This window comes from Ursus arctos, unplaced genomic scaffold, assembly GCF_023065955.2.
Source record: "Ursus arctos isolate Adak ecotype North America unplaced genomic scaffold, UrsArc2.0 scaffold_2, whole genome shotgun sequence".
Lineage (NCBI taxonomy): Eukaryota > Metazoa > Chordata > Mammalia > Carnivora > Ursidae > Ursus > Ursus arctos.
The window spans coordinates 23,327,569-23,349,815 of NW_026622874.1; the positions used below are offsets into that span (position 1 = coordinate 23,327,569).

The window sequence follows — 22,247 nt, forward strand, 5'->3', positions numbered from 1 at the left end:
AAGGGCACTGAAAAAGGTAGTGATACTCACAGATTCCAAGAGAGGACACGCCATACTGCTGGGGGACCGTCTGGGAAGCACCAGTCAGGAGGGTGAGGGAGTTGGGAAACAGGGGCCAGAGCCTTTATTGTGGTTACTGCAGGGAGGAAGTGGAGGAAGCAAGGAGGAAGGGTAATCAGGCTCATGATTGGCTAGTTTGATTAATTTCGGTGGCTCTGTGACATAGAAGCTGTCCGTAGTTGTCTGGTACCTGGCCCCGGGGTGATTAGGGCGGCTGGATAGTAGCCCTGACCATGAGAGCCACACCGAGGGGGCCTGTGGGGTATGGCTCTGAGTTGGTTAGTTTGCATTTCAAAGGCGTGCTCTAGGGTGAGCTATTTACCATCTCTAGGAACTGGCTAACCCTGGGAGGGCTGGCCCCTCCAGGGTCAGCAAGGCCCCAGATGTTGGAGCCTCAGAAAACAGAAAAATAAAAAGACACAGTGAATACACCTAGCTCTTCACTGCTCTCAGGACCCAGCTCAAGTCTCCTATGTTCTAGGAAACTTCCCAGGCCACCCTATCCCATTGGGATCGCTCCCTCCCCCCGAAGTCCTATAGCACTTAATGTTGCTGCTGTTCAGCTTTGTATCTATTATCTAAGCAGAGCGCGATATGCCCCTGTATCAAAAAGCCAAGATCCTTGGAAGTGCAGACTGTGTCTTTTACTTCTCTATGTCCCCCACAGCACCTGGCACAGAGCCTTGAACTTAGTAAATACTCACTAAATTTTTGTTAAGGAATGCCCAGAGTTCAGTGTGGTAGGCCACAGGGATGGTTCCTTTAAAAGAAAAACCATTTTCAACCCCTGGGCAGGAATAGCCCTGCTTGGATCCTTCCTTTATTACCCAATAAACATTCTAGAATTTAAATTTAAAAACATTCTAACATTTAGAATGTTTACAAATCCAGATCACCTTTGTGAAATTCACAAACAAGGAAACTTCAGGCAGCTCCAGCTGTGAACACAACTCCGAAAGAGTCATTTCTAATTGCAGCTGGAAAGGAGAATTGAGTTAGTATCGATGCCCTGACCACAGTGTTTCCTCCATTAACTCTCTGGAAGAGGAGAGTAGATTACACACATCAGCTGGTTTCACTGAGTAGCCAGGAGGCAGACAAGACATGTCGGTCTCATGAATTATTATTAACGGATGAATCATCTGTGTTGTGTCCGTCCTTGGCTGGGGGGTCTAGCACAGGCTGTCAGGACCAGAGATTTACTTGGTTCAAAGTGGCCTGGAATGAGTTGTGAGACCCAGTGGATCCTCAGGGCGTTGAGGGCAGGACACAGCAATGCCACTGATGACCTTGGGCCTCTCCTTTGTGAGTACTGGAGCAAGGAGGGTAGACCAGATGGAGGACAGGTTGGACCTGAGTGTAAAATGTTAGAGGGATTTGGCTCTGTTCCTGGGGCAGAGCTGAGGGACAAAAATAGACCACATCTTGGGAAGCCTGGCATGAAATTAAATTCCAGAGCTCTAGCCAGCTCTGCCAGCGGACTGCCAACGTCCAGAAATGCCCTCATCATGGTGATGGAGCTGGGGAGGGAAGAGAGCTCCTAATGTTGCAGGGGCTGCCCCACCTGTCTTTAGTCCTTTGCTGTTCAAAATATAGTCTGCAGACCAGCAGCACTGGTCTCATTTGGGAGCTGGTTAGAAAGCTAGGCGGGGCTGGGAGTGGTGTGAGGCCAAAGGGGACGCTCCCTCTGGTGCAAAATTTAAGGGAGCACCACTAGACTCGGTAATGGAGATAAATAACATTTTTTAAAAAGGCAAAATTAATGCAAAAAATCTATGGTGAACAAAATAAAATAATTTAAAAATGAAGACAGGATCTGACCCTGCACTTGAAGGATCCTACCTCTCTCACCTCACCCTAATCCTGGTCCTGATCTCAGGCCCCACCCAGACCACTGGTATCAGAATCTGCATTCTAACAAGATCCCCAGACGACTCCTGCAGACAGAAAAGTTTGAGAAACACTGCTTCAGACAATCCTCCCAAGCCGTAGCAGCCCCAAATCTTGGAATCCAGACAGCAACAAAAACAGAAAGGATGAGCAGAGATTCCAGAAGTTCCAGAAGCATCCCAGCCCCACGAGTCTGCTTCTCATTTGCCTGGATATGCGCACTCCCACCTTACAGTTGTACAGTGTTCTGTAGTTTACTGTACACTTTTTAACAACATTTTATTTTGAAATAATGATGGATTCATAGGAAGTTGCGAAGATAGTACAGAGAGTTCCATGAGCCTAACTTAACCCGGTTTCCCCTACCGGTTACGTTTTATGTATCTACAGTACCATATGAAAGTGAGGAAATCGACATTGGTTTGAAGTGGGTGCATAGTTAGAAGCCATTTTATCACATGTGTAGATTCATGTAACACGACAAGGCTACAGAACTCGTCTCTCACTGCAAGGATCTCCCTGGAGCGACAGCTTTGGAGTCAGGCCACCTCCCTGCCCTGCCCCCAGCCCGATCCCTAAGGCTTGGCCATCACTCATCTGTCTCATTGCTGAGAAGGTCATGTGAACGGAATCATACAGCATTCAATCTTCTGAGATTGGTTTTCACCCAGCAAGATGATCTGGAGATCCATCCTCATTGTCGCCTGACTTGTTCGTTTGCTCCTTTTTATTGCTAAGTAGTAGTATTCCACCGTATGGATATACCACTGTTTGTCTAACAAGTTACCTATTGCAGGACATTTCGTTTATTTCCTGTATTTGGATCCTACAAATAAAGCTGATATGAATAATCACGTACAGGTGTTTATGTAGACCTGTTTTTATTTCTCTTGGAAAAACGCCCGGGAGTACCATTGCTGGGTTAGATGATAAAACGTTATGTTTAGTTTTTTTAAGAAACTGCCAAACTCTTTTTCAGAGTAGCTGGCCGTTCGACATTTCCACCAGCAGTGTAGGAGAAATCCGGTTTCTGCACACCCTTGTCAGCTACTGGTATAGTCATTATTTTTTCTCTTAGCCATTCTGATTGGTGGTCTTACTTTACATTTCCCTGATGCTTAGTGCTACTGAACCTCATTTCCTAAGCTTATTTGCCATCGTTCTTTGTCCTCTTTGTCCTCTTTGATGACCGTCTCTTCCTGTCTTTTGCCCGTTTTCTAATTGGATCCTTAGGGGCCTTTCTTACCATTGAGCTTTGAGGGTCTTTTTCATATTCTAGATATGAGGCCTCAGATATGTGGATCGAAGGTATTTTCACCCCGTCAATAACTCGTTTTTTCATCGGCTTAACAGGGTCTTTCAAAGAGCAAAAGTTTTAAATTTTGTGAAAGTTCAGTTTACTGGGTTTTTTCTTTTGTGCATCGTGTTTTTAGTGTCATATTGAAGCCTTCGCCAAGCCCTGCACCCGAAGATATTCTGCCATAGTTTCATCGAAAAGTTCATATTTTACATAATTTAAATCTATGATCCATTTTGAGTTAATTTTCTATAGGGTAAGAGATTTAGGTTGACTTAGGTTTTTTTATTGTTGTTTCTTTTTGTCTATGGCTGTTTTTTAAATTTTTTCTCCAGCGCCATTTGTTGAAAAGACTATCCTTCCTTTATTGAATTATTTTTGCACCTTTGTCAAAATGCAGTTGAACATATGTATGTGGGGCTATTTCTGGGCTCTGTTCTGTTTCATTGATTTACGTGTCTGCCTCTCTGCCAATACCTCCCAGTCTTGATTCCTACAGCTATATGAAAAGGCTGAAATCTGGATAAATTAATCCCCCACTTCCTTTTTTTCCCCCACTTTCCTATTTTTTTAAAAAAGGTTTTAACTAGTCTGTTTCCTTCTATATAACTCTTAGAATTTGTCTGTATTTATACCAAAAAAGTCTTGCTGGAATTTTGATAGGACGTGCATTGTATTTATCTATGGGTTTGGAGATCATTAATATCTTCCTGTGTTATGTCTTCTAATTCATGGTGTTTCTACATTTATTTACATCTTCCTTGATTTCTTTTTATCATCATGTTGTAGTTTTTAGCATACAAATTCTGTGTATGTTTTATTATATTTATACCTACGTATTTCATTTCATTTTTTCTGAGTTGTTATAAGTGGTCTTGTATTTTTAATTTCAGTGTCCAAGTGTTTGTTGCTAGCGCATAAAAATACAATCGATTTGGGGCGCCTGGGTGGCTCAGTCAGTTAAGTGCCTGCCTTCGGTGTCAGCTCAGGTCATACTATGGGGGTCCTGGGATCGAGTTCCACATCAGGCTCCCTGCTCAGCGGGGAGTCTGCTTCTCCTCTCCCCCCTGCTCGTGCTCTCTCTCTCTCTCTCAAATATATAAATAAAATCTTTAAAAAGATACAATTAATTTTCTTATGTTGATCTTGTATCTTATGATCTTACTGAACTGACTTATTTTCTTTAAGGATTTATTTATTTATTTGAGAAAGAGAGAGAGAGAGAATGGGGGAGGGGCAGAGGGAGAGAATCTTCAAGCAGACTCCCCACCGAGCGCAGAACCCCCCCTATAGGGGGTTCAATCTCACCACCCATGAGATCATGACTCATGAAATCATGACCTGAGCTGAAACCAAGAGACAGACGCTTAACTGACTGAGCCACCCAGGCACCCTTTGAACTCACTTATTAATACTAGGAATTCCCTTGTAGATTTCTTGGGATTTCTAAGTAGACTTTAATGCAAATAGAGATTTTTTTAAAATCTTTTTGATCTCTATGCCTTTACTTTTTCTTGCCTTATGAGCTAGCTTAAAACGTCAAGTACTATGTTGAACAGCAGTGGTGAGAGCAGATGTCCTTGTGTTGTTCCTGATCTAAGGGAGAAAGCATTCTGTCTTTTGCCATTAAGTATGATATTTGCTATAGGTTTTTAAGGATGTTCCTTATGTTGAGGAAGTTCCCTTCTACTTCTCGTTTTCGGAGTTTTTATCATGAATCAATGTTGAATTTTGTCAACTGCTTTCTCTGTATCAATTGATACAATCATGTGAATTTTCTTCTTTAGATTGTTAATATGGGGGATCATATTAAATGATTTTTCAGATATTGAAACAGCCTCAGATCCTTGGAGTACATGCCAGTTGGTCATGGTGTATTATTCTTTCTATGTTTAGCTGGATTCTATTTGCTAATATTTTGCTAATGGTTTTTGCATGTTTTGTAGTCTCTTTGCCTGGTTTTTGTATCAGGGTAATACTGGCTCCGTGAAATAAATTGGAAAATGTTCCCTTTTCTTCTATTTTCTGCAAGAGACCCTAGAATTGTTCCATTTTTTTAAATTTCAACTTTACCGGGATATAATTGACATGCAAAATGTAAGATATTTAAAGTGTGCACCACGGTGATTTGATAAACATGTACATTGTGAAAGGACTCTACCTATCCAGTTCATTAACATATCTGTCACTTCACATATTTACTTTTTTTTTTTTTTTTGGTGAGAACATTTTAATTCTACGCTCTTAGCAAAGTTCAGTTATAGAATACAATGTGATGGCAAGATTGTGATTTATAAAAAACATATATTCTTATCTTCATCCACAGTTCCTGGCCCACAGCTTCTAAAACCTTTGAAATTCCCCGAGGAAGAAGAGCAAGAAGAGCATCTTGTTATAATATTTGGTCTCTTTTTCTCAGTTCCTGAAAATGTTTCAGAGCCATAAAGGTGAAATGGGTATCTTGTTATTCATAACTAAGCCCTCTCCCCCACAATGAGGTTTATGTTAATGAAGTGACTTTTGGAAACCACCTGAGGATAGATGGAGGCTGGTGACCAGGGGAACCAACTATAAATAGAGGGTTGGAAATTTCAGTCCCACCTCCTGATTTCTGGGGAGGTGAGAGGGCTGGAGGTTGAATCAGTCACCAATGGCCAATGAGTTAATCAATTATGCCCAGATAATGAAGCCTCCATAAAAACCCCAAAAGGAGGACATTTGGAGAGCTTCCGGTTTGGGGAACCAGAATGCTTCCACACACCTTCGTACTGGGTCCCAAACTCCATGAGTCCCCAAGCTCCCCAAAGGCAGAGGCTTCTTTGTTTGGGACCCTGCCCTATGTATCTCTTCATCTGGCTGTTGATTTATAGTCTTTAATATCCTCTGTAATAAATCAGTAATCTAGGGAGTAAATGAACTTCCTGAGATCTGTGAACTGCTGTTGCAAATTAATCACACCCACCGAGGTGGCCAGGGGAACCCCTGACTTCTAGCCAGTTGGTCAGAAGTATAGGTAACAACCTGGCCTTGCAATTTGGCAACTAAAGGGGAGGAGGCCGTCTTGTAGGACTGAGTCCTTCACCTGTGGGAGCTGATACTATCTCTAGGTAGATAGTGTCGGACTTTATTTGGATTGTAGGATACCTGTTAGCATCTGAGAATTGCTTCATGGTGTGGGAAATACAAAGACACACAGCACGCACATGCGCGCGCTCATTGGAATTGGGGGTTAGAATCATTTCAGTTATCAACTGCAATCACCATGCTTTACAGTAGCTCCATTTGTAGCTTTAGTTTTAATTCTCCTTTAAATGCTTTGGGGAATCCCCCAGTGAAACCATGTGGGCGTTACGCACTTTTATATTCAGAATTTGATTCGATTCTCATAGCGATCTTGCAAAGAAGGCATTTTACAGGTATGGAAACTTAAGGCTCAGAGAAACGAAGTGACTTAACCAAGATCTAGACGTCTTTTGATTCTAAGTTCAGTGTTGTTTCCACAAAACCACGCTTCCTGAGTTAGATGTCATTGGGCAGACGTTTCAGTCATCTAGAATCTCTTTGGGACACAAGGAAGAGAATAATCATAGCTGTTTCTGGCCACTTTTGTTTAGCTGGGTGCCTGTTCTCTCTTGCTGGGCTTCACATTCAAGTTAGAGGATAATCAGACAACTAGTGAATCTCTGAGTAGAAAAACTAGTACTATTAGGACAATCACAGGTTCAGTCTAAACGACTGATGACACGTGCATTGACACACCCAACTGCAAAGCCTCAGAAGAGAAGCAAACAAAACTGTCTGAAGAGAGAAGGAAAGCCTACTTTTTTGTGGTCCCTGGACATTCCCTGGGAAGTTTCGATGAATCCTCTCTCCTCCATCCCTTAGTACCTGACCCCAAATTTCTCACCTTACTTAAGATAGGATTTTTCACCACCTTCACTATCCCTTCTGTGAATTTTTTTTTCCCTGGGTCAGAGCATGTCACTTCCCTGTTTAACAGCCTTCAGTGGTTCTCTATTGCCTATAGTTCTTAACTTTATGGTCGTTTTCTATGTATGTCTAGGGTTCTCAAACTTCAGAGAAGAGAAGACTCACCCAGAGACACTAATTGAAAATGGAGACTCTTAAGTCCCAACCCCAGAGACTTAGACTCAGTAACTCTGGACTGAGACCTAGGAATCTGCATTTTAAGAACCTCCTCCTGGTGATTCTAGTGCAAGTGGTTCACGGAATACATGTTGACCAAACAGTGATCTCTGGCATAAAGGTCATAGTCCTTGGCCTGGCTTTCAGGCCCTCCGAAGTTCGATTCCAACTTGCTCAGTCAATAGTACCCCTCCCTCACCTCACCCCTACCAGGCCTGCAGACCTATAGACCAACACAATGGGTAAGACTAAACCAGTCGGCCAGTGCTCTTTGGAAAGGCAAAATTAATCTCTCCTGTCCCTTTTCCTCCTGCCCTTAGCATTTCAACGTTAGCACAGAGTTGTTCAAATTACGGGTTGCCGCACAGTGGTAGGTTTTGACCAGCTTTTTATTTAAACGTATGATTCCCAGAATAGAATACGTGGAAAATATCAGTGTGCATTGCTGTAGTTAAGGGTATTTTAATACATTTGTTTCAGTTAATTATACATATACATAGGTATGTACTGTGTCAGGATATAAAATGTGTTTCTTACTGTGGTTTGAACTCCAATAACATTGAAAGCCACAGCTGTAGAACTCACCTCTCATTAGATCTGTCAGGATAGCTTTCTGTTTCTCCATTACGGTGAACCTTTGGAGAATAATAAATAAAGCCGTCTTTATCCTCTTACTCCTCTAGGATCCATCGTGGTATTTTGTGCTCAACAACTGAATTGATTTGATTACATCATCACAATCATACCTCTTCTGGGTTTAACTACTTCAGATCAAATATCCTCTTTTAGGGTATAGGTTTAGAGTTATCCCTTTCAGAAATTGCCTCTTGTGGGGCACCTGGGTGGCTCAGTCGGTTAAGCGTCTGCCTTCTACTCAGGTCATGATCTCAAGGTCCTGGGATTGAGCCCTGTGTTGGGCTCCCTGCTCAGCGGGGAGTCTGCTTCTTCCTCTCCCTCTGCCCCTCGCTTCACCCCCACTCTTGCTCTCTCTCTCTCTCTCAAATAAATAAATAAAATCTTAAAAAAAGAAAGAAAGAAAAAAAAATTGCCTCTTTGTGAGACAGTGAACCTTGGCGCATTGCCAGGAGAAGAGGCCCCTCACCTTGGCCAGAAGCAAAGGATAACGTTTTCTAAGGTGATGAGGTTCTTTGAGGCAATGTATTTCCTCTGGAACTTCTGGAGTGTGGTCTGACGAGTGGAGTGGGTGGCTCTCTGGCCTGAGATGGCCCAGTGAAAGGACACTCTAGAAGGTCAAGAGTAGGGTAAATAGCTACCTGAGCCTTCCAGGTGAGCATGTATTAAGCATCCATTGGTCAATTACAGAGTCACTATGCAGGTGCTTAAGAACCCAAGAAGTGTTCAGCACGGGTGACAGACTGAACCACATTTGGACCACAGCTTCGTTTTCTTAAAGCAGCAGTGTTTCAACTGGCAATGTGTCCGGTCAAGGTTGTTTGAATGCAAATCATTTTATATTGAGCTTGCTTCTTACATGCATGTTCACTGCACATCTCCTTTAGCTCTGAGTTGGGGACCTCCGACTTAGAGCAAAATCTCTGGCTTTGAAGAACTCAGTGCAGAAGAGGACTGAGGGCATAAACTTTCAGAAACCATTTCCCGGCCAGGTCTCTTGAACTGGAAGCACAGGGGGCTCGCAGAGCCAAGTCTAGCCATGGTAAACATTGGACAGAGCAGGCATGCCGGACCGAGGTAGAGGCGAGGTAGAAGGGAGCTTCCAATGAAAAGCTTGGGTATGCGAAGAGTAAGGAGAGGTCAGTTTTTCGAGGACGGGGTGGGGGGGGAGCTTCTTTGCTGTAGTTAAGGGTATTTTAATACATTTGTTTCAGTTAATTATACATATACGTAGGTATGTACTGTGTCAGGATAGGAAATGTTTCTTACTGTGGGTTGAACTCCAACAACATTGAAAGCCACAGCTGTAGAACTCACCTCTCATTAGATCTGTCAGTAAAGAAACAGATTTACTGCAGCAGAGACTCTGACAGCTGAGGGCCAGATGTAAACGATCTCAACCAAGACTGGGGTATGAAGGGCCAGGAGAAGAGAGGGGAGGTATGGAGCTCATCCTAATATCAAAAGGGTTTTACAAGGCCTTCAATTTGTCCTTGTCCTCAAAATAAGACTTCTTGTAAACAAGTAAAGCAATATCACTCTTCACAAAAAGCATAGGTGACACCACCTTATTAGAACGGCTAAAACCCAAAAAACCTGACAATACCCCATGCTAGCGAGGATGCGAGCAACAGGAACACTCATTTGTTGCTTGTGGGAATGCAAAATGGAACGATCATGTTGGAAGCCACTTCGGCAGTTTCTTCCAAAAGCAAACGTACTCTCACCCTCTGATTCAGCCCCTGCGCTCCCAGGCGTTTACACGACCAAGTTGCAAACTATGTCCATGCAAACACCTGCACACGAATGTTATCTCAGTTTGATTCGTAATCAGTGAACACTGGAATGAAACAAGATGTCCTTCAACTGGTAAATGGTTAAACAAGTGGCACAAATGGATAGAGAAATTGTGATACATCCAGACAATGGAATATTCTTCAGCAATTTAAAAAATGTGTTATCATGCCATAGAGCTACACGGAGGAGCCTTAAATGCATACTGCTAGGTGGAAGAAGCCAGTCTGAAGACGCCACGTAGTGCATGATCCCAACTGACTTGGTGTTTTGGAAAAGGCAAAATTAGAGAAATCGTAGAGAGATCTGTGGTTACCAGCAGCTGTAGCCGGGGAGAGGGATGGACAGGGGTTGCACAGTGGATTTTGAGTGCGGGGAAACTGTTCTCAGTGCGACTGCAATGATGCATACGTGGCAGGACGCATTCGTCAAAACCCACAGATTGTACAACACAGGGTGTCTTCGTGGGAACTGTGGCCTATAGTTAATCAATACTAAGGTGTCGGTATGGACTCCTCGAGTGTAACAAATGAACCACACTAATGCAGGATATTAGTAATAGGGAAATGGTGTTGGGGGGAGCTAGGCAGGTGGGGGCTGAGTATGTAGAACTCTGTGTACTCTCTGCTCCATCGTTCTTTAAATCCAAAACTGTGCTCAAAAATAAAGTCTATTAATTATTTTTTTTAAGAAACGAAGAGCTTTCACTTTGAAAGAAAAAAAAAAGAAAAAGGCAAATGTGATGAGAAATATTTTTAAATTTTAAGAGAGCCAGCACGGAAATCCTGGGAACTTGCGTGTAAGCTACACAGCCAGCCTGGCCGCCCAAGACCCTCTTCACGAGCAGAATCCCTCACCCACGAAATAGAACCACCCCATGTTTCCTCAGTGGTACCAGCTCAGGTTCTGTTGGGTTTGCACCCTGAGCCCCCCTGGAAGTGAGAACCAAAATTTTCATCCCCTTCGTAGTTTTCTGAATTTTCTCATGGAAATGAAGTTGGGCTTGTCCGGTAAATTTGAAAAAGCAGCCTCACAACTTCCTTCCAAAAGAAAAAAGGCTTTTCTGTGGCTGAACTTTTTTCAGTCAACTATAATGATGGCTTTCCTGTTCATTCTCCCTAATTATGTAGAAGGCCTTTGAAATTTGTTTCAGTGGTTCTTCTCTTCTGAGAAGAAGGTGGCGGCTGCTGCTGCTTCTTCCTCTTGTTCTTCCTTTTAAGTAACTCCTCCATTTTGGAATTTCTGCAAGTGATCGTGGGCTGAATTCCAGTCTGTCCCTCAAATGGCTTTTAGTGAGGTGCTGGTTCTAAGTCCCGAAGCTACTGACTTGTCCAGCAGAGGACCTTTTAAACTGGATTAATCCCCTGGAATTCTAAATCCTTTTGCTTTGGGGGCCAGCCTCGCATCCCATCACCTTTTGCCTCACCAACATGACTTTGAATGTTGGCACTTCCCTTGTAAATGGCGAGAAAGCCATGGCGAGAAAGCCGTAAGGCACTAAGCCTTGCAGGGCCCAACCTATTGATTTCAACAATCACCTTTAACCCACATCTTTACTCTTTATAATGTGTGGTTTTCTTCTCTTAATTAGAAAGAGCCAGGGATTATCTGCACAAAACTGGAAGGTTTATTGTGATTGGTGGGATTGTGTCTCCTGTCCACGACTCCTATGGAAAACAGGTGGGTTCGTCCTTTGCCTCTCTGCTCCTTTACCTTCCCTTTCTGACCGGATGGCTCCTCGGGCACGCAGCTGCCCCACGGCGACCCTTCCCGGAAACACAAAATGCCCGAGACCGGGCGTCCTGCTCCCGGCTCTGGAACACGCACGGTCAGCAGATGGGAGGAACAGCTGCCCGGGGCCGTGACCGTGACCGCGGGCAGCGCCAGGCCGTCGGCGCTCGTTAGCAGCGCACCAGGCACACCCGCCGAGGGCCAAGCGGGACTGGGCGCGGATGCCACCCTGGCGGCCGGTGTCGGATCTTCCCCGGATTTTAGGAGGAAAAGGCCTATGCCCCTTACGATCAGATTTAAATTCCTTTCCTTGCCGCTCCCTCCCTGCCGCATGAAAGGGACAGTCTAGGAGCCCTCCCCGCAGGTCCATCCCCCCTCCTTCCCCAGCTACCCATTCGTTGGTGGGCTCCTTGAGCCTCCAGACAAAGCACCTTTTGCAGGGTTAAGTCTCGTCTCGGCTGGGCACGCGCTGGCTGCTTCCTCCGAGAGGCCCACCTCTGGACCTTGTCGCGAGAGCAGCACATAGCCGCCCTCCGTCCCTTTCTTTCCCCTCCGCTGCTCCGTGTGTTTGTGCGTGGCAGGTGGACACGCGGAGGGCCACAGCCTCATTCCCGGCCGCCACTGACAAATGGCTGCCCTTGAATAAGGAGCCGGCTTGGGGTGGGGTCTCGGGGAGGCTGGGGGGGGGGGGGGGGCCGCGGCGAGCCTCCCACTCACACTGCTCTGTCGCTCCCCAGGGCCTTGTGTCGAGCCGGCACCGCCTCATCATGTGTCAGCTGGCCGTCCAGAACTCCGATTGGATCAGGTAGGGCTGGCCGGGCCATTGCCGCAGGTGGGGGCCTGGGACTCACCGGGGCTGAGTGGAGGAAGAGGAGGAGTCCCCTCGGCCACCTGGATCCATCCACAGGGGTGGGGAGGCCGGAAGGGATGTTAGTCCCCTGCAGGCAATAATTGTGCAGACCTTCGGAGGTGGCCCAGCTGACAGCTTTATTTTGTAAACCCGGCCATGGGGCCCAGCAGACTAAAGAGGGAAGCTTCAGTGTTTCTTCTGCTCTGCGGCTTTTGGATCCGGGAGTATTCCTGGAGCATCGCTGGATTTGGGGTGAGGCATGGCCAGGAAATCCGAAATGCCTCTCCACTTTCCTCCCCAGTTACTTCCTGTGAACTCGCACTTCCTTTTAAAGAATGTTCCCTGGCCTTCCTTATTTCCCATTCCCGAACTCAGGCTGCCTGGGGCTCCACGCTGACAGGGGACAGAGGGGCTGCCCTGGGGCGCTCACTGCCTTGCCCTCAGCCTCCGGCACCGTCCTCACTAAGATGGCAGACACTGTTATGCACAGAGCTTGCAGTGTAATTAAGGCGAGCTTCCACTAATTATGCTAATTATGCTCCCCAAAGTTCCTACAGTTATAATTTGCATGAGAAAATGGCATTTTTTAAAAAAATAATGGCACACCGTTTATACTGTAATTTCCCCCCACGGAAAAATAAGCAGCACCTAGAGGTTTCCATGAGAGGAGGGAAGTGAAGGGCAGCTGACCTCACACTGAGGAAGAGAGATGGGGAGGGCGGGAAGGAGCGCAGTGAAGGGAGGCGACAATGATAATTAAATGGTGATCCTTGCCCGTGAGCAGTGTCTTGCGCGAGCAACACTTGCCCTTTGTAGCCTTTCTCATCTCCCTAAGATACAGGTAGACACAGCTGCCTTTTCCCTGGTGAGCAACAGGCCCAGAGAAGTCAAGGGGTTTGAGCGTGAACAGCACATCCATGGTCATATAGGGATAGAAACAAGGCCTTGCAACACCGTGGCTCAGGACCTCCTGGGGAAAACGGGGTCCAGTGCGGAAGACACGGGGCAGGGGGTTGTTCCCTCTCGGATGTGACTGGAAGATTCGGAAAGAATGGCTTCATTCATTCAATGAGTAGTTACCCGGCGCCTCCTGCCTGCTCTGCAGGGCCTAGGCACTTGGGCAAGGTCAGAATTCCCAGAGTGGAGGTCACTAGGGAAGCTGGGTAGCTCTAGAGATGGGGGCTGGGCTCCTGGACCTGGGGGAGCCTGCCTAGCCCAGTCTGTGTGTTCCAGGCAGGTGCATGGTGGTCAGGGACATGGGGAGCCTACTCACAGGCTGACTCTCAAGGGTTTTCAGTCAGTGAGAGCTTACCTCTGGGAAGCTTAGGTGTGTGCATGGTGGGAGGTGGGCAGGGAATGCTCAACTGCTAAGAAAACGTCTGAGAAATCTCCCAATTTAGCAGCTCATTAAGCTGGCAATTAAGCCTGAGCGCTGCATCGGTCTGGGCTAGCCCCCCCCCCCCTTGTTTCAAGTCCTTGTGGACAGGAGGGGTTGACCAGCATGCGCGGCCGTGCCCGTCTGTCTGACTGGCAGCCCCCCCCATGCCCACAAGGCCCCCCACTGCACAGGGAGGCAGACAGGGGTAGATCCCCCAATCCAGATACCTGCAGCCACTGCGCAATGAGGGCCTGGCTTTTAACCCTTCTCCCAATCCTAGAGGGCCCAGAGGAGAATTTCCATCTTGTGGGGAAGCACAAGAGCAAGACTCTGTACTAAGCACTTTGTTTCTAAAACTCATCGTGCCCTAAGAACCCCACAAGAGAGTTACGTAGTCATTTTACAGCTCGGGAAAGTAAGCACCGAAAGACAACATCACTTTCCCAAAGCCCCATACTCCCCTCATTTTACAGAGGGGGAAACTGAGGTGTAAGAAGGTGTTTCAGGCCCACGTTTGATCTGATTTGGGATCTAAGGACAAGGCGTGAGCCGCTCTGCTAAGCTCCCTGAGCTGCAGTCTCTGGAAGGAACCACCAAGGAAAGAGTGTGAGAATGGAAACCAAGGGAAGCCTCTTTCTGGTTATGTTAGGGTGGACCCATGGGAGTGCTATCAGGACACCTGGCAGACCACGTGCAGCGTGCTGGAGCACCATCGGGACCTCATGAAGGTGAGCGGGGCCACGGCGGAGGGGCGGGAGGCCCCCAAAACCAGGCGGGCCCGGTACGGGTGCTGCTGGCCTACTGACCTGGTTCAGTTTCCTGCCTCTCAGCCAGCTGTGTGCGAGACCAGGCCCCAAGCAGCAGGAAGGAGGGCAGCCAATTAGGAACCCGCCCCCTGCCTGGCTCCCCCTGCTCCATATGACTCAGGTGGTCTTCATCTTCTGACAGCAAATCCAGGGTGGGATTAAGGAAAGACTTCCAAAAGTGAGGAGGGAAGGAGACCTGGCCAAGGAAGGCAGGAGCACCAAGGAGCGCTGGGGGGGAGGTACAAGCAGCCGGGTCTCCTGCCCCATCTGTTTGGGACCTGCTGGTCGCCTTACTCCATCCAGCACAGGGAGCTTTGGCCGAGGGACCTCACCCCTGCCAGTCACTGTCCCTTTGTTCACTCTCATGAGTTGCAAGGCAGACAGTGTTCTGGTCCTTGTTTTATGAGTGGATAAAAGGAAGCCCAGAGAGGGGAGCCAACCTATCTGAGGACACCCAGCCATTGCTTAGTGAACACAGATGGGAGCCCGTGGCTTGTGCCCAGGTGGTCGCGACTGAAGAGCTACTTGCCGGGTTATAACCAGTGCCACACCAGCCAGCAGCACTGCCAGAGTGTGCGGAAAGCACCCTTCCCAGAACGACACCAACCCATCGATTTCCATGGTGGCGGCATGAAGAGCAGTGCCATCCACATCAAGAAACCTGACAGCCCAAGACAAGAGGCAGTGGGTCCTGCTCACCGCCACTGAACCTGTCACGGTGCCCTCGTCAGCCACAATCGGCAGTCTGGATGGCGTTGTTCTGACATGGGGAGCGCCTCCGCCCATCTGTGTTTTCCGCTGGTGGGTGTCAGAATCCGCTCCTTGGGGGGCTGTCAGCATCACACTCCACCAACTGCAGCTGTGCTTGATTTTAATAGAGTTGGAGTTCAGGGCTCCTGACCAACCAGGGAGTCAAGAGGAAGAGGAAGAGCAAGAGGAAGAGGAAGAGGAAGAGGAAGAGGAAGAGGAAGAGGGAGGGCTCTAGCTGGCTGTTGCTTCATCTGCTAGGTTTGTCCCCCTTGGAACTGAAGACAACGTGCCTCCCTTCCTTCCATTTTCAGAATCCTTCACACACATCCTGAGTCTTTCCTGGTCCCCTTGAAAGGACCCTGCCATAGGGTGGCTCTCACTTGCTCCCTGTACTGGTCTCAACAACAGCAGTAATAAAGGCATCCCATCCCAGCTTACTGTATCCGTCAGGATAGGTTGAGATCTGCGTGGTAACAAACATCCCTAAAACCTTAGTGACTTCACGTCAGTTTATTTCTCACACTGCATGTCAGCTAGGGTCAGCCGGGGGCCTGTGCGCCTTCTGATCTCACAGGGGCCTCAGGGTCCGTGATGGAAAGGAGGAATCCAGGACCCTGCAGACGTGCCTGAGCCCTGCCCAGACCAGCCATGAAGCCTGGCCACTGTTCTGCTTCTAAATGCCTGGGCCTCCCCAGTGCTCCCTCTGTTACTCATGTCCAGAGGCAGGAGTCTGGGCCAGAGCAGCTCAGCCAGGAGCCCCAGCCGTTTCAGTGACGGGCACAGGCCAAAGAATGTGAGTCCCAAGGGCCCCTGCCTGGAGTGGGAGCAGGAAACACCCCGCCGCTTCTGTTCTACCATCAGGCTGGTGTTCCTGGCATGGAGGACAGACCTGTTGGAGAGACAGACACAGGGCTTGCTTCTAGGTGACCCAAGGCCGTGCTTGGAAAGGCCTCTGAGACCGTGAGAGCCCGTGGAGGGCTGACGAGGGCAGAGTGGGGCATGCGGCCAGCTCTTTTCTTCTCTACCTGGAACAAGTCCCATGGGACCCGTGATGCAGGCTGCAGGAGGAAGCAATTCCTCAGCTACTCACCAGTTACTAAATGAGAATGTGGCGTTTTCTTTTCTGGAGGTGAAATAATAATAAAAAAATAATAAAAAAGGCTGCCCCTTCCACTCCACCAGCCACCGCTGCGCGGAGAATCCCACAAAGCAGGCCGAGAAGGGCCTGTGGAAGCGGCCTCGGCTGGCTCCCAGACGTGGCTGGCTGCTTCTGTGACCTCGTCGCGTCAAGAACATCACAGAAGGGACAGGTCACCCCACAGAACAAACGCCTACCCTTCCAGGGCTCAAAAGGATTCAGGGCTGCTCTCTGCATGTGGGGAAGAGGGGCCTTCCAAGGGTCACAGCAACCCTGCAGCTCTGGGTTCTCTGGCAGCGGGACTCAGGGATCCAGAAAAAGTGGTGTGTGGGGATGGGATACTGGCTTTCAGGGAAGGGACCTTGAAGAAGCCACGGCCCTGGGAAAGCTAACCGGATTGAAAAATCCATCCTTTGTTTCTCTGTTGCGCAGTCGCAGGCTCTCCCACCCGCAGCAGGGAAGGGGGTGGCTTCTGGGTCAGCTGGGAAGAACGCAGCCTTATCAGCTCTGTGCTTTCTGCGGCCCCAGAGGGAAGCAGCAGGCCAGATAGCACAGCACAATGGATCATACACATAGAATTCCCGTTTGGCTCTGGCATGTGTATCCACACCGGCCAGCAGGCGCAAGAGTGCCAGCACCCCGCCCGCTCTTCCTGCCACACACACGCATCCTGCTTGACCCGGCACCGCTCTCGGCCTTGGCCCTGACGCTGGCATCTCTGGCCTGGAGAGGCGGCAGGTGGCGATGGAGCCTGGGGGTCGTATGACCTTTCCCAAGCGTACACAGCCCTTCTGCAGACATGACCTCATGTGAGCCCCGTGAAGCAGGCAGGGAGGGCAGGTACGCACGTCACACAGAAGGTTACAACGTCGGCAGCCAGGGGCCACATGCTCTACAGGCAGACACTTTGCCAAAGGCTCACGGGTGTAATCCGACCACAACCCAGAAAGGCAGCCACGTGGCCTTGTCCGTGGTAAACTCCTGAGCTGAGGTTCCAATGAAGGTAATTATCCAAGGTCATGCAGCCGGAAGGCGGCAGAGCTCACGCTTGAGCCAGGGTCAGTGCAACACTGCATCCCATGCTTTTCCAGCTCTGAGCGATCAGCCGTCCTGCCTCCTGCTGGCCGCGTGGAGCCACGTGGCACAGCTGGTCTAGAACCTGCCCCTGCCACTGCCTCAGCTCCAAGGGGCCTCCCTGTGATAGATGAACAGATGACCGTTGGAAGACAATGAGGAATGCTTTTCATAAGTCCCTTGGCTAATGACACTGACCTTGCACCTCTCCCTTTCCCCAGCGGGTGACTGGCTGTATCCTCTCCAATGTCAACACACCCTCCATGACGCCTGTGATCGGACAGCCCCAAAATGAGACCCCTCAGCCCATTTACCAGAACAGCAACGTGTCCAACAAGCCCACTGCAGGTAGGGACACTGGTGTGGAGCCGTGGCACACACACTTCAGAACCAACTGGAGGGCTTGCTAAAATCCAGATTGCAGGCCCTTCCCCAGAATCTGATTTAGTAGGTCTGGGAGGGGGAGGAAAATTTGCATTTTTAACAAGGCGACACCGATGCTCTGGCCCTTAAAATAAAGCTTCAGAGAGAAGCAGTCACAATGAGAGAGAGACAGAGACAGGGTTGATGGTGTGCATTTTTTCTTATATTTATAGTTATAAATTTCTATAAATTATATTTATAATTGCCTTCCTGGCATTAAAGATATAAAAGGCAGCATTTTTCTCTGCCTCTTCCAAGGGAGCTGAGGGTCTTGCCCAAGGTCACACAGCGAGGACATAGCAGGACTAGCATCTGCATTTGGAAGCCCAGACTCTTGGCCACCTCTTCAGTGGCAGAGAGCAAGGACTCTGACATTTGCCCAACGCCGAGCCCTGTATGCCTGTGCAGTGCTCAGTGCTTTACACAGATTCTCATTTTATGCCGTAATTCTGTGATATAGATATTATGTTCCCATTTACAAGGACAAAACTAAAAATCAGAGAGGGTAAGTGATTAGCCTAAGGTCACACAGCTCAAAAGTAAGAGTCAGAATTCATATTCAGGACTATTTGATTCCAAGGTCCATGTTTTTTCCAAAATTTTTACCAACCAATTGCAAGAGACAGATCCTGGTATTACTTTTCAAGCCTAGAGACTATAAGCTATTAGGTGATTAGCTTGGTCTATACAGGGTAGTTCATGAAGAGCCAGAATTTCATTGTTCTCATACAGCTACATGTGGGGGCTCAGAAAAATTTCCTGGATTAGAGCCCAGAGAGGTCATCAAAAATCAGATCCCTCTCAGCCAAAGTAGGATGTCTGATTATTATAAAGTCCATCTTCGTGGGAAGGAATGAAGGCTAAGGCTCATATTAAAAAATGAAAAAAAAGCAAATAGCCCATATGTCTTTTAAATGCGGAAACTGAGCCAACTAATGGTATGCAAACATACCTGCATAATGCATATTTTTTACAATGGAGGAAAATAAATAATATACCAGTGTTAGTGGTGGTTGTCTCCAGGGATGGGATTAGGGGTGCTTTTTATTTTCCTCTTTATATATTTTCCTCTTCTATACTTTCCACTTTTTGACAGTATAATAAATACGAGCAGAAAATAGATTCCAGTCTATGGCTCAGAATGCTTGTGCCTTGGACTGTGAACGAGAAGGAATGTTTGCTGTCATATTTCTGTTCTTTCTCTCTACCCTCCTGCCTCCCACTACCCAACCCCTGCCCCCTCCAGGGCAACCCTGTTGTTTAAGTGGCCCAAATGCTGGGCTGTAAGTTGTGAGTGGTTCTCTCCCTCTGTCCCTGTCTGTCTTGCTCTCTCCCATAGCCAAGATCTTGGGGAAGGTGGGAGAAAGTCTAAGCCGGATCTGCTGTGTCCGCCCGCCTGTGGAGCGCTTCACCTTTGTGGGTAAGGGAGCATTCATTCAGTCAACACCTCCCAGCGCCTGCTGTGGGATGACTGTTAATAGAGCAGTGATGGAGAGAAAACACAAGTAAACAGGGATGTCCCCAGGCTTGCAGGACCAAGCAGTTACAGGAGCCGGGGAGCCCGGAGCGTGTGGCCTGGGGCTGCCAGACCTCAGCAGTGATGTGCTCATTCCCCTACCCCCACCGCCCCACCCCCACACACAGAATGAAGCCACCTACCTAAGAGGTTTCGGGGGCCCAGAAACCATCCCTCGGGTCCTCCCTGCTCTGGCAGTGTCTGTACCCCTGCTGATAGGCTACCAACACCCATACTCCTTCCTTAATTCCCTGTTTCTAGCTGTTCCCTCAAGGACTCCGTGCGGATGGGGCTATTTCAGGGTCCCCCAATTCAACCCTGAGGAAGAGTTGAAGGTCTAGACCTCATTTCTTTGATGCTTTGGGGCTGACTTCTGCCGTTTCTGAGATTTCTGAAAAATCTGCCCATTTTCCAAAAGGAACTAAGAGGGGCGGCAGAAGGAGAGGAGACAGGGGACCAAGATGGCAGCTGTGTGGTTTTGTGCACACCAGGAACCCCCGCACCGGCACTGCACACTTGAGAGCACGTGTCAAAGCCTCTGTCTCTGTCATCTGTCACGGGCTCTTGCTGTGTCTGCCAACCCAGAGTGCGTGGTTGTGCTTGTTCTCTGAACCAGGCAGCCCCTAATGGGAGAGGGCCACCCCTTCACTCTCAAGAGCTGTCTGCCTAGGCTTAGAGGACGCTGCTTTTGTGGACTACCTCCCGAAAATACAGAAAGAAACAGAAGGTGCTCAGCACGAGCGTGCCTGCGTTCGTTCGCGGCTTCCCAGCGAAGCTGTCCGATTCTTAAAGGCCCAGAATTGTGAATTCGGGCCCTGGAGCATGAGGAGGCAGACGCTTCCTGCTCTCCATTTGCTGGACTCAGAAGCCCTCTGCGCAGGGAGGCAATGACCCCCTACTCCCACACATTCCCCCCGTCCCACACTCCTGAGGAGGCCCCTGGGCCCACCGCGTGTTGGGGAGCAGTCGGTCAGTCCCCTCATGCTTCTCCGTTCCCTCTTTCCTCCCTAGATGAGAATGCCAATCTGGGCACTGTGATGCGGTACGAGGAGATAGGTAAGTGGCCGGAAAAGCGGGGACACTTGGGGCTTCCTGCCTGTACTGGGGGCACAGTGGGGCAGGGGAGAGGCTTGGAGATCCTGGGTTGTGTTTGCAACAGGGTCTCCTCTCAGAACAATGGCTCCAAACTAGAGCAGATTCTCGGTTATTCCTGTCTGGCCAGTTCCCGGGAGGTGGGACTGGCTGGCTTGGCAATTTTCCCTTCAGAGCCCTCCTCTCCCTCCTCCAAAACCCGTGGAAGTTAAGCTTCCGTGGCAGCCAGAGAGACCTTTCTTTTGCCCATGACACTTGAGGCGTAGGGGCTCCCCGTCTTCCTTATCTTCTTCCTTATTTCTGGGCTTGGAGGGCAAGGAGGAGAGAGGGGAGGGCAAGGAGGAGAGAGGGGCTGAGAGCCGGCTCCACGACCTCCCCGAAGCCGTGGGTGGAGGCTAAGGCACCCGCTGTCCATGTGAGGGTGCGTAGGCCCAAGGCCAGAGCAGGTGGACGCTGGCCACACCGCGCTGTCGGATGGGAAGGAGCTGACCCACCCGTGGAAGTGAGCTGACTCCTGCGGAACCATGGGGAACAAACCAGAAAACGGAGTCCTTCCCGAGGTTCCCGAGTGGGGGAGAGACACACGTGTGTGAAGCTGGGGAAAGAGCGAACAAATACCAGGATGGAGCTGGACTTGGCGCCGTACCAGGGGACAGGGAGGGTCAGTGACAACTGGAATGCTTGCAACTCTAGCATGAGGGGCAGCCTGGTGTCCGGCAGACACGCCCCATCTGCAACCTCAGCTGCAGATACTCCAGACCATCCCTTCCCGAGTCACCTCCATCACCTCCGTCACCTCCATCGAGGGCTGGCTATCAGTGTGCCTGCTGTGATCCTGGGAGCCTAGGACAGTACCTGGAGCTTCAAGGTCTCTCCCAGGAGGCCCAGCGGATGTGACATCACTTCAAGGAGCGTCTCTGAGTCCTCGGTTCTGAGGAGCAGTGGAGTTGGCTCCTACTGTTTTGTTAGAACCCTTTCTGTAATTTTCAGCAAGTATGCAAACTGGTTGTCAAATGCAGCCAATGCTAAAAATTAAATTATATTAAACCACAATGAAATACATTGTATTAACAACAAAGATCCCGAGGACTCAAAACTCCTCACTTCTGAATTACATTCCTGTATTTTGATGTCCTTTATTTACCAGCCCTTCACCGTCTTAAGGTCACAAAAAGCAGCCATGTGGCTTCCTGGATTGCTCCCCCAAAACAGGGCAGAAGCATTCAGCTCCAGGAGGGCGAGGAAGAGAAAATCTTGGACTCCCACTTCCTGCGTTCCCTGGGGGCCTTCTCGAGCAGCCCAGCTCAGAGGTCTTTAGACCTGCAACTGTATTCAGTGTCTATTTCTCTCCTTCCTTGTTCCAGGAAGCATTTACTGTGGCAAGCTTCAGCTGCGACCTTGTTTACCTTCCCGGCAGGCGGGGCCCCTGTGTGAGTTCTTACCTGCGGGGAGCACCCCCGCCCACGGAGAGGCCCCGCTAATGCTAATGAGTGTTTGCACGGTTTGCTTGAGCCCAGCACCCTCAAGTTTCTTATCTCACTGCTGCCTGGTGAGGGGCAGGGCCAGCCTGACCCCATCTTACTCTTCTTTCCAAGAAAGGAAAGCTGGGCAGCCACAGCTGTCAGGATCAATTGGTGGCCTGGTGTGGTCTGGGTGGCCGTGGCCCCAG

General features: G+C 48.9%; 1 protein-coding gene across 1 annotated transcript in view; it reads left to right on the plus strand.

Annotated features, from left to right (window-relative positions):
• The window catches only part of NMNAT2 (nicotinamide nucleotide adenylyltransferase 2), a 142,434-nt gene that overhangs the window by 101,900 nt on the left and 18,287 nt on the right, over positions 1-22,247 (plus strand). Inside the window, exons 2-7 of the mRNA XM_057314867.1 lie at positions 11,412-11,500; positions 12,289-12,356; positions 14,429-14,507; positions 17,769-17,895; positions 19,310-19,390; positions 20,498-20,542. Of these exons, the coding sequence (XP_057170850.1) occupies positions 11,412-11,500; positions 12,289-12,356; positions 14,429-14,507; positions 17,769-17,895; positions 19,310-19,390; positions 20,498-20,542 (489 nt within the window). The remainder of the gene's footprint in view (positions 1-11,411; positions 11,501-12,288; positions 12,357-14,428; positions 14,508-17,768; positions 17,896-19,309; positions 19,391-20,497; positions 20,543-22,247) is intronic.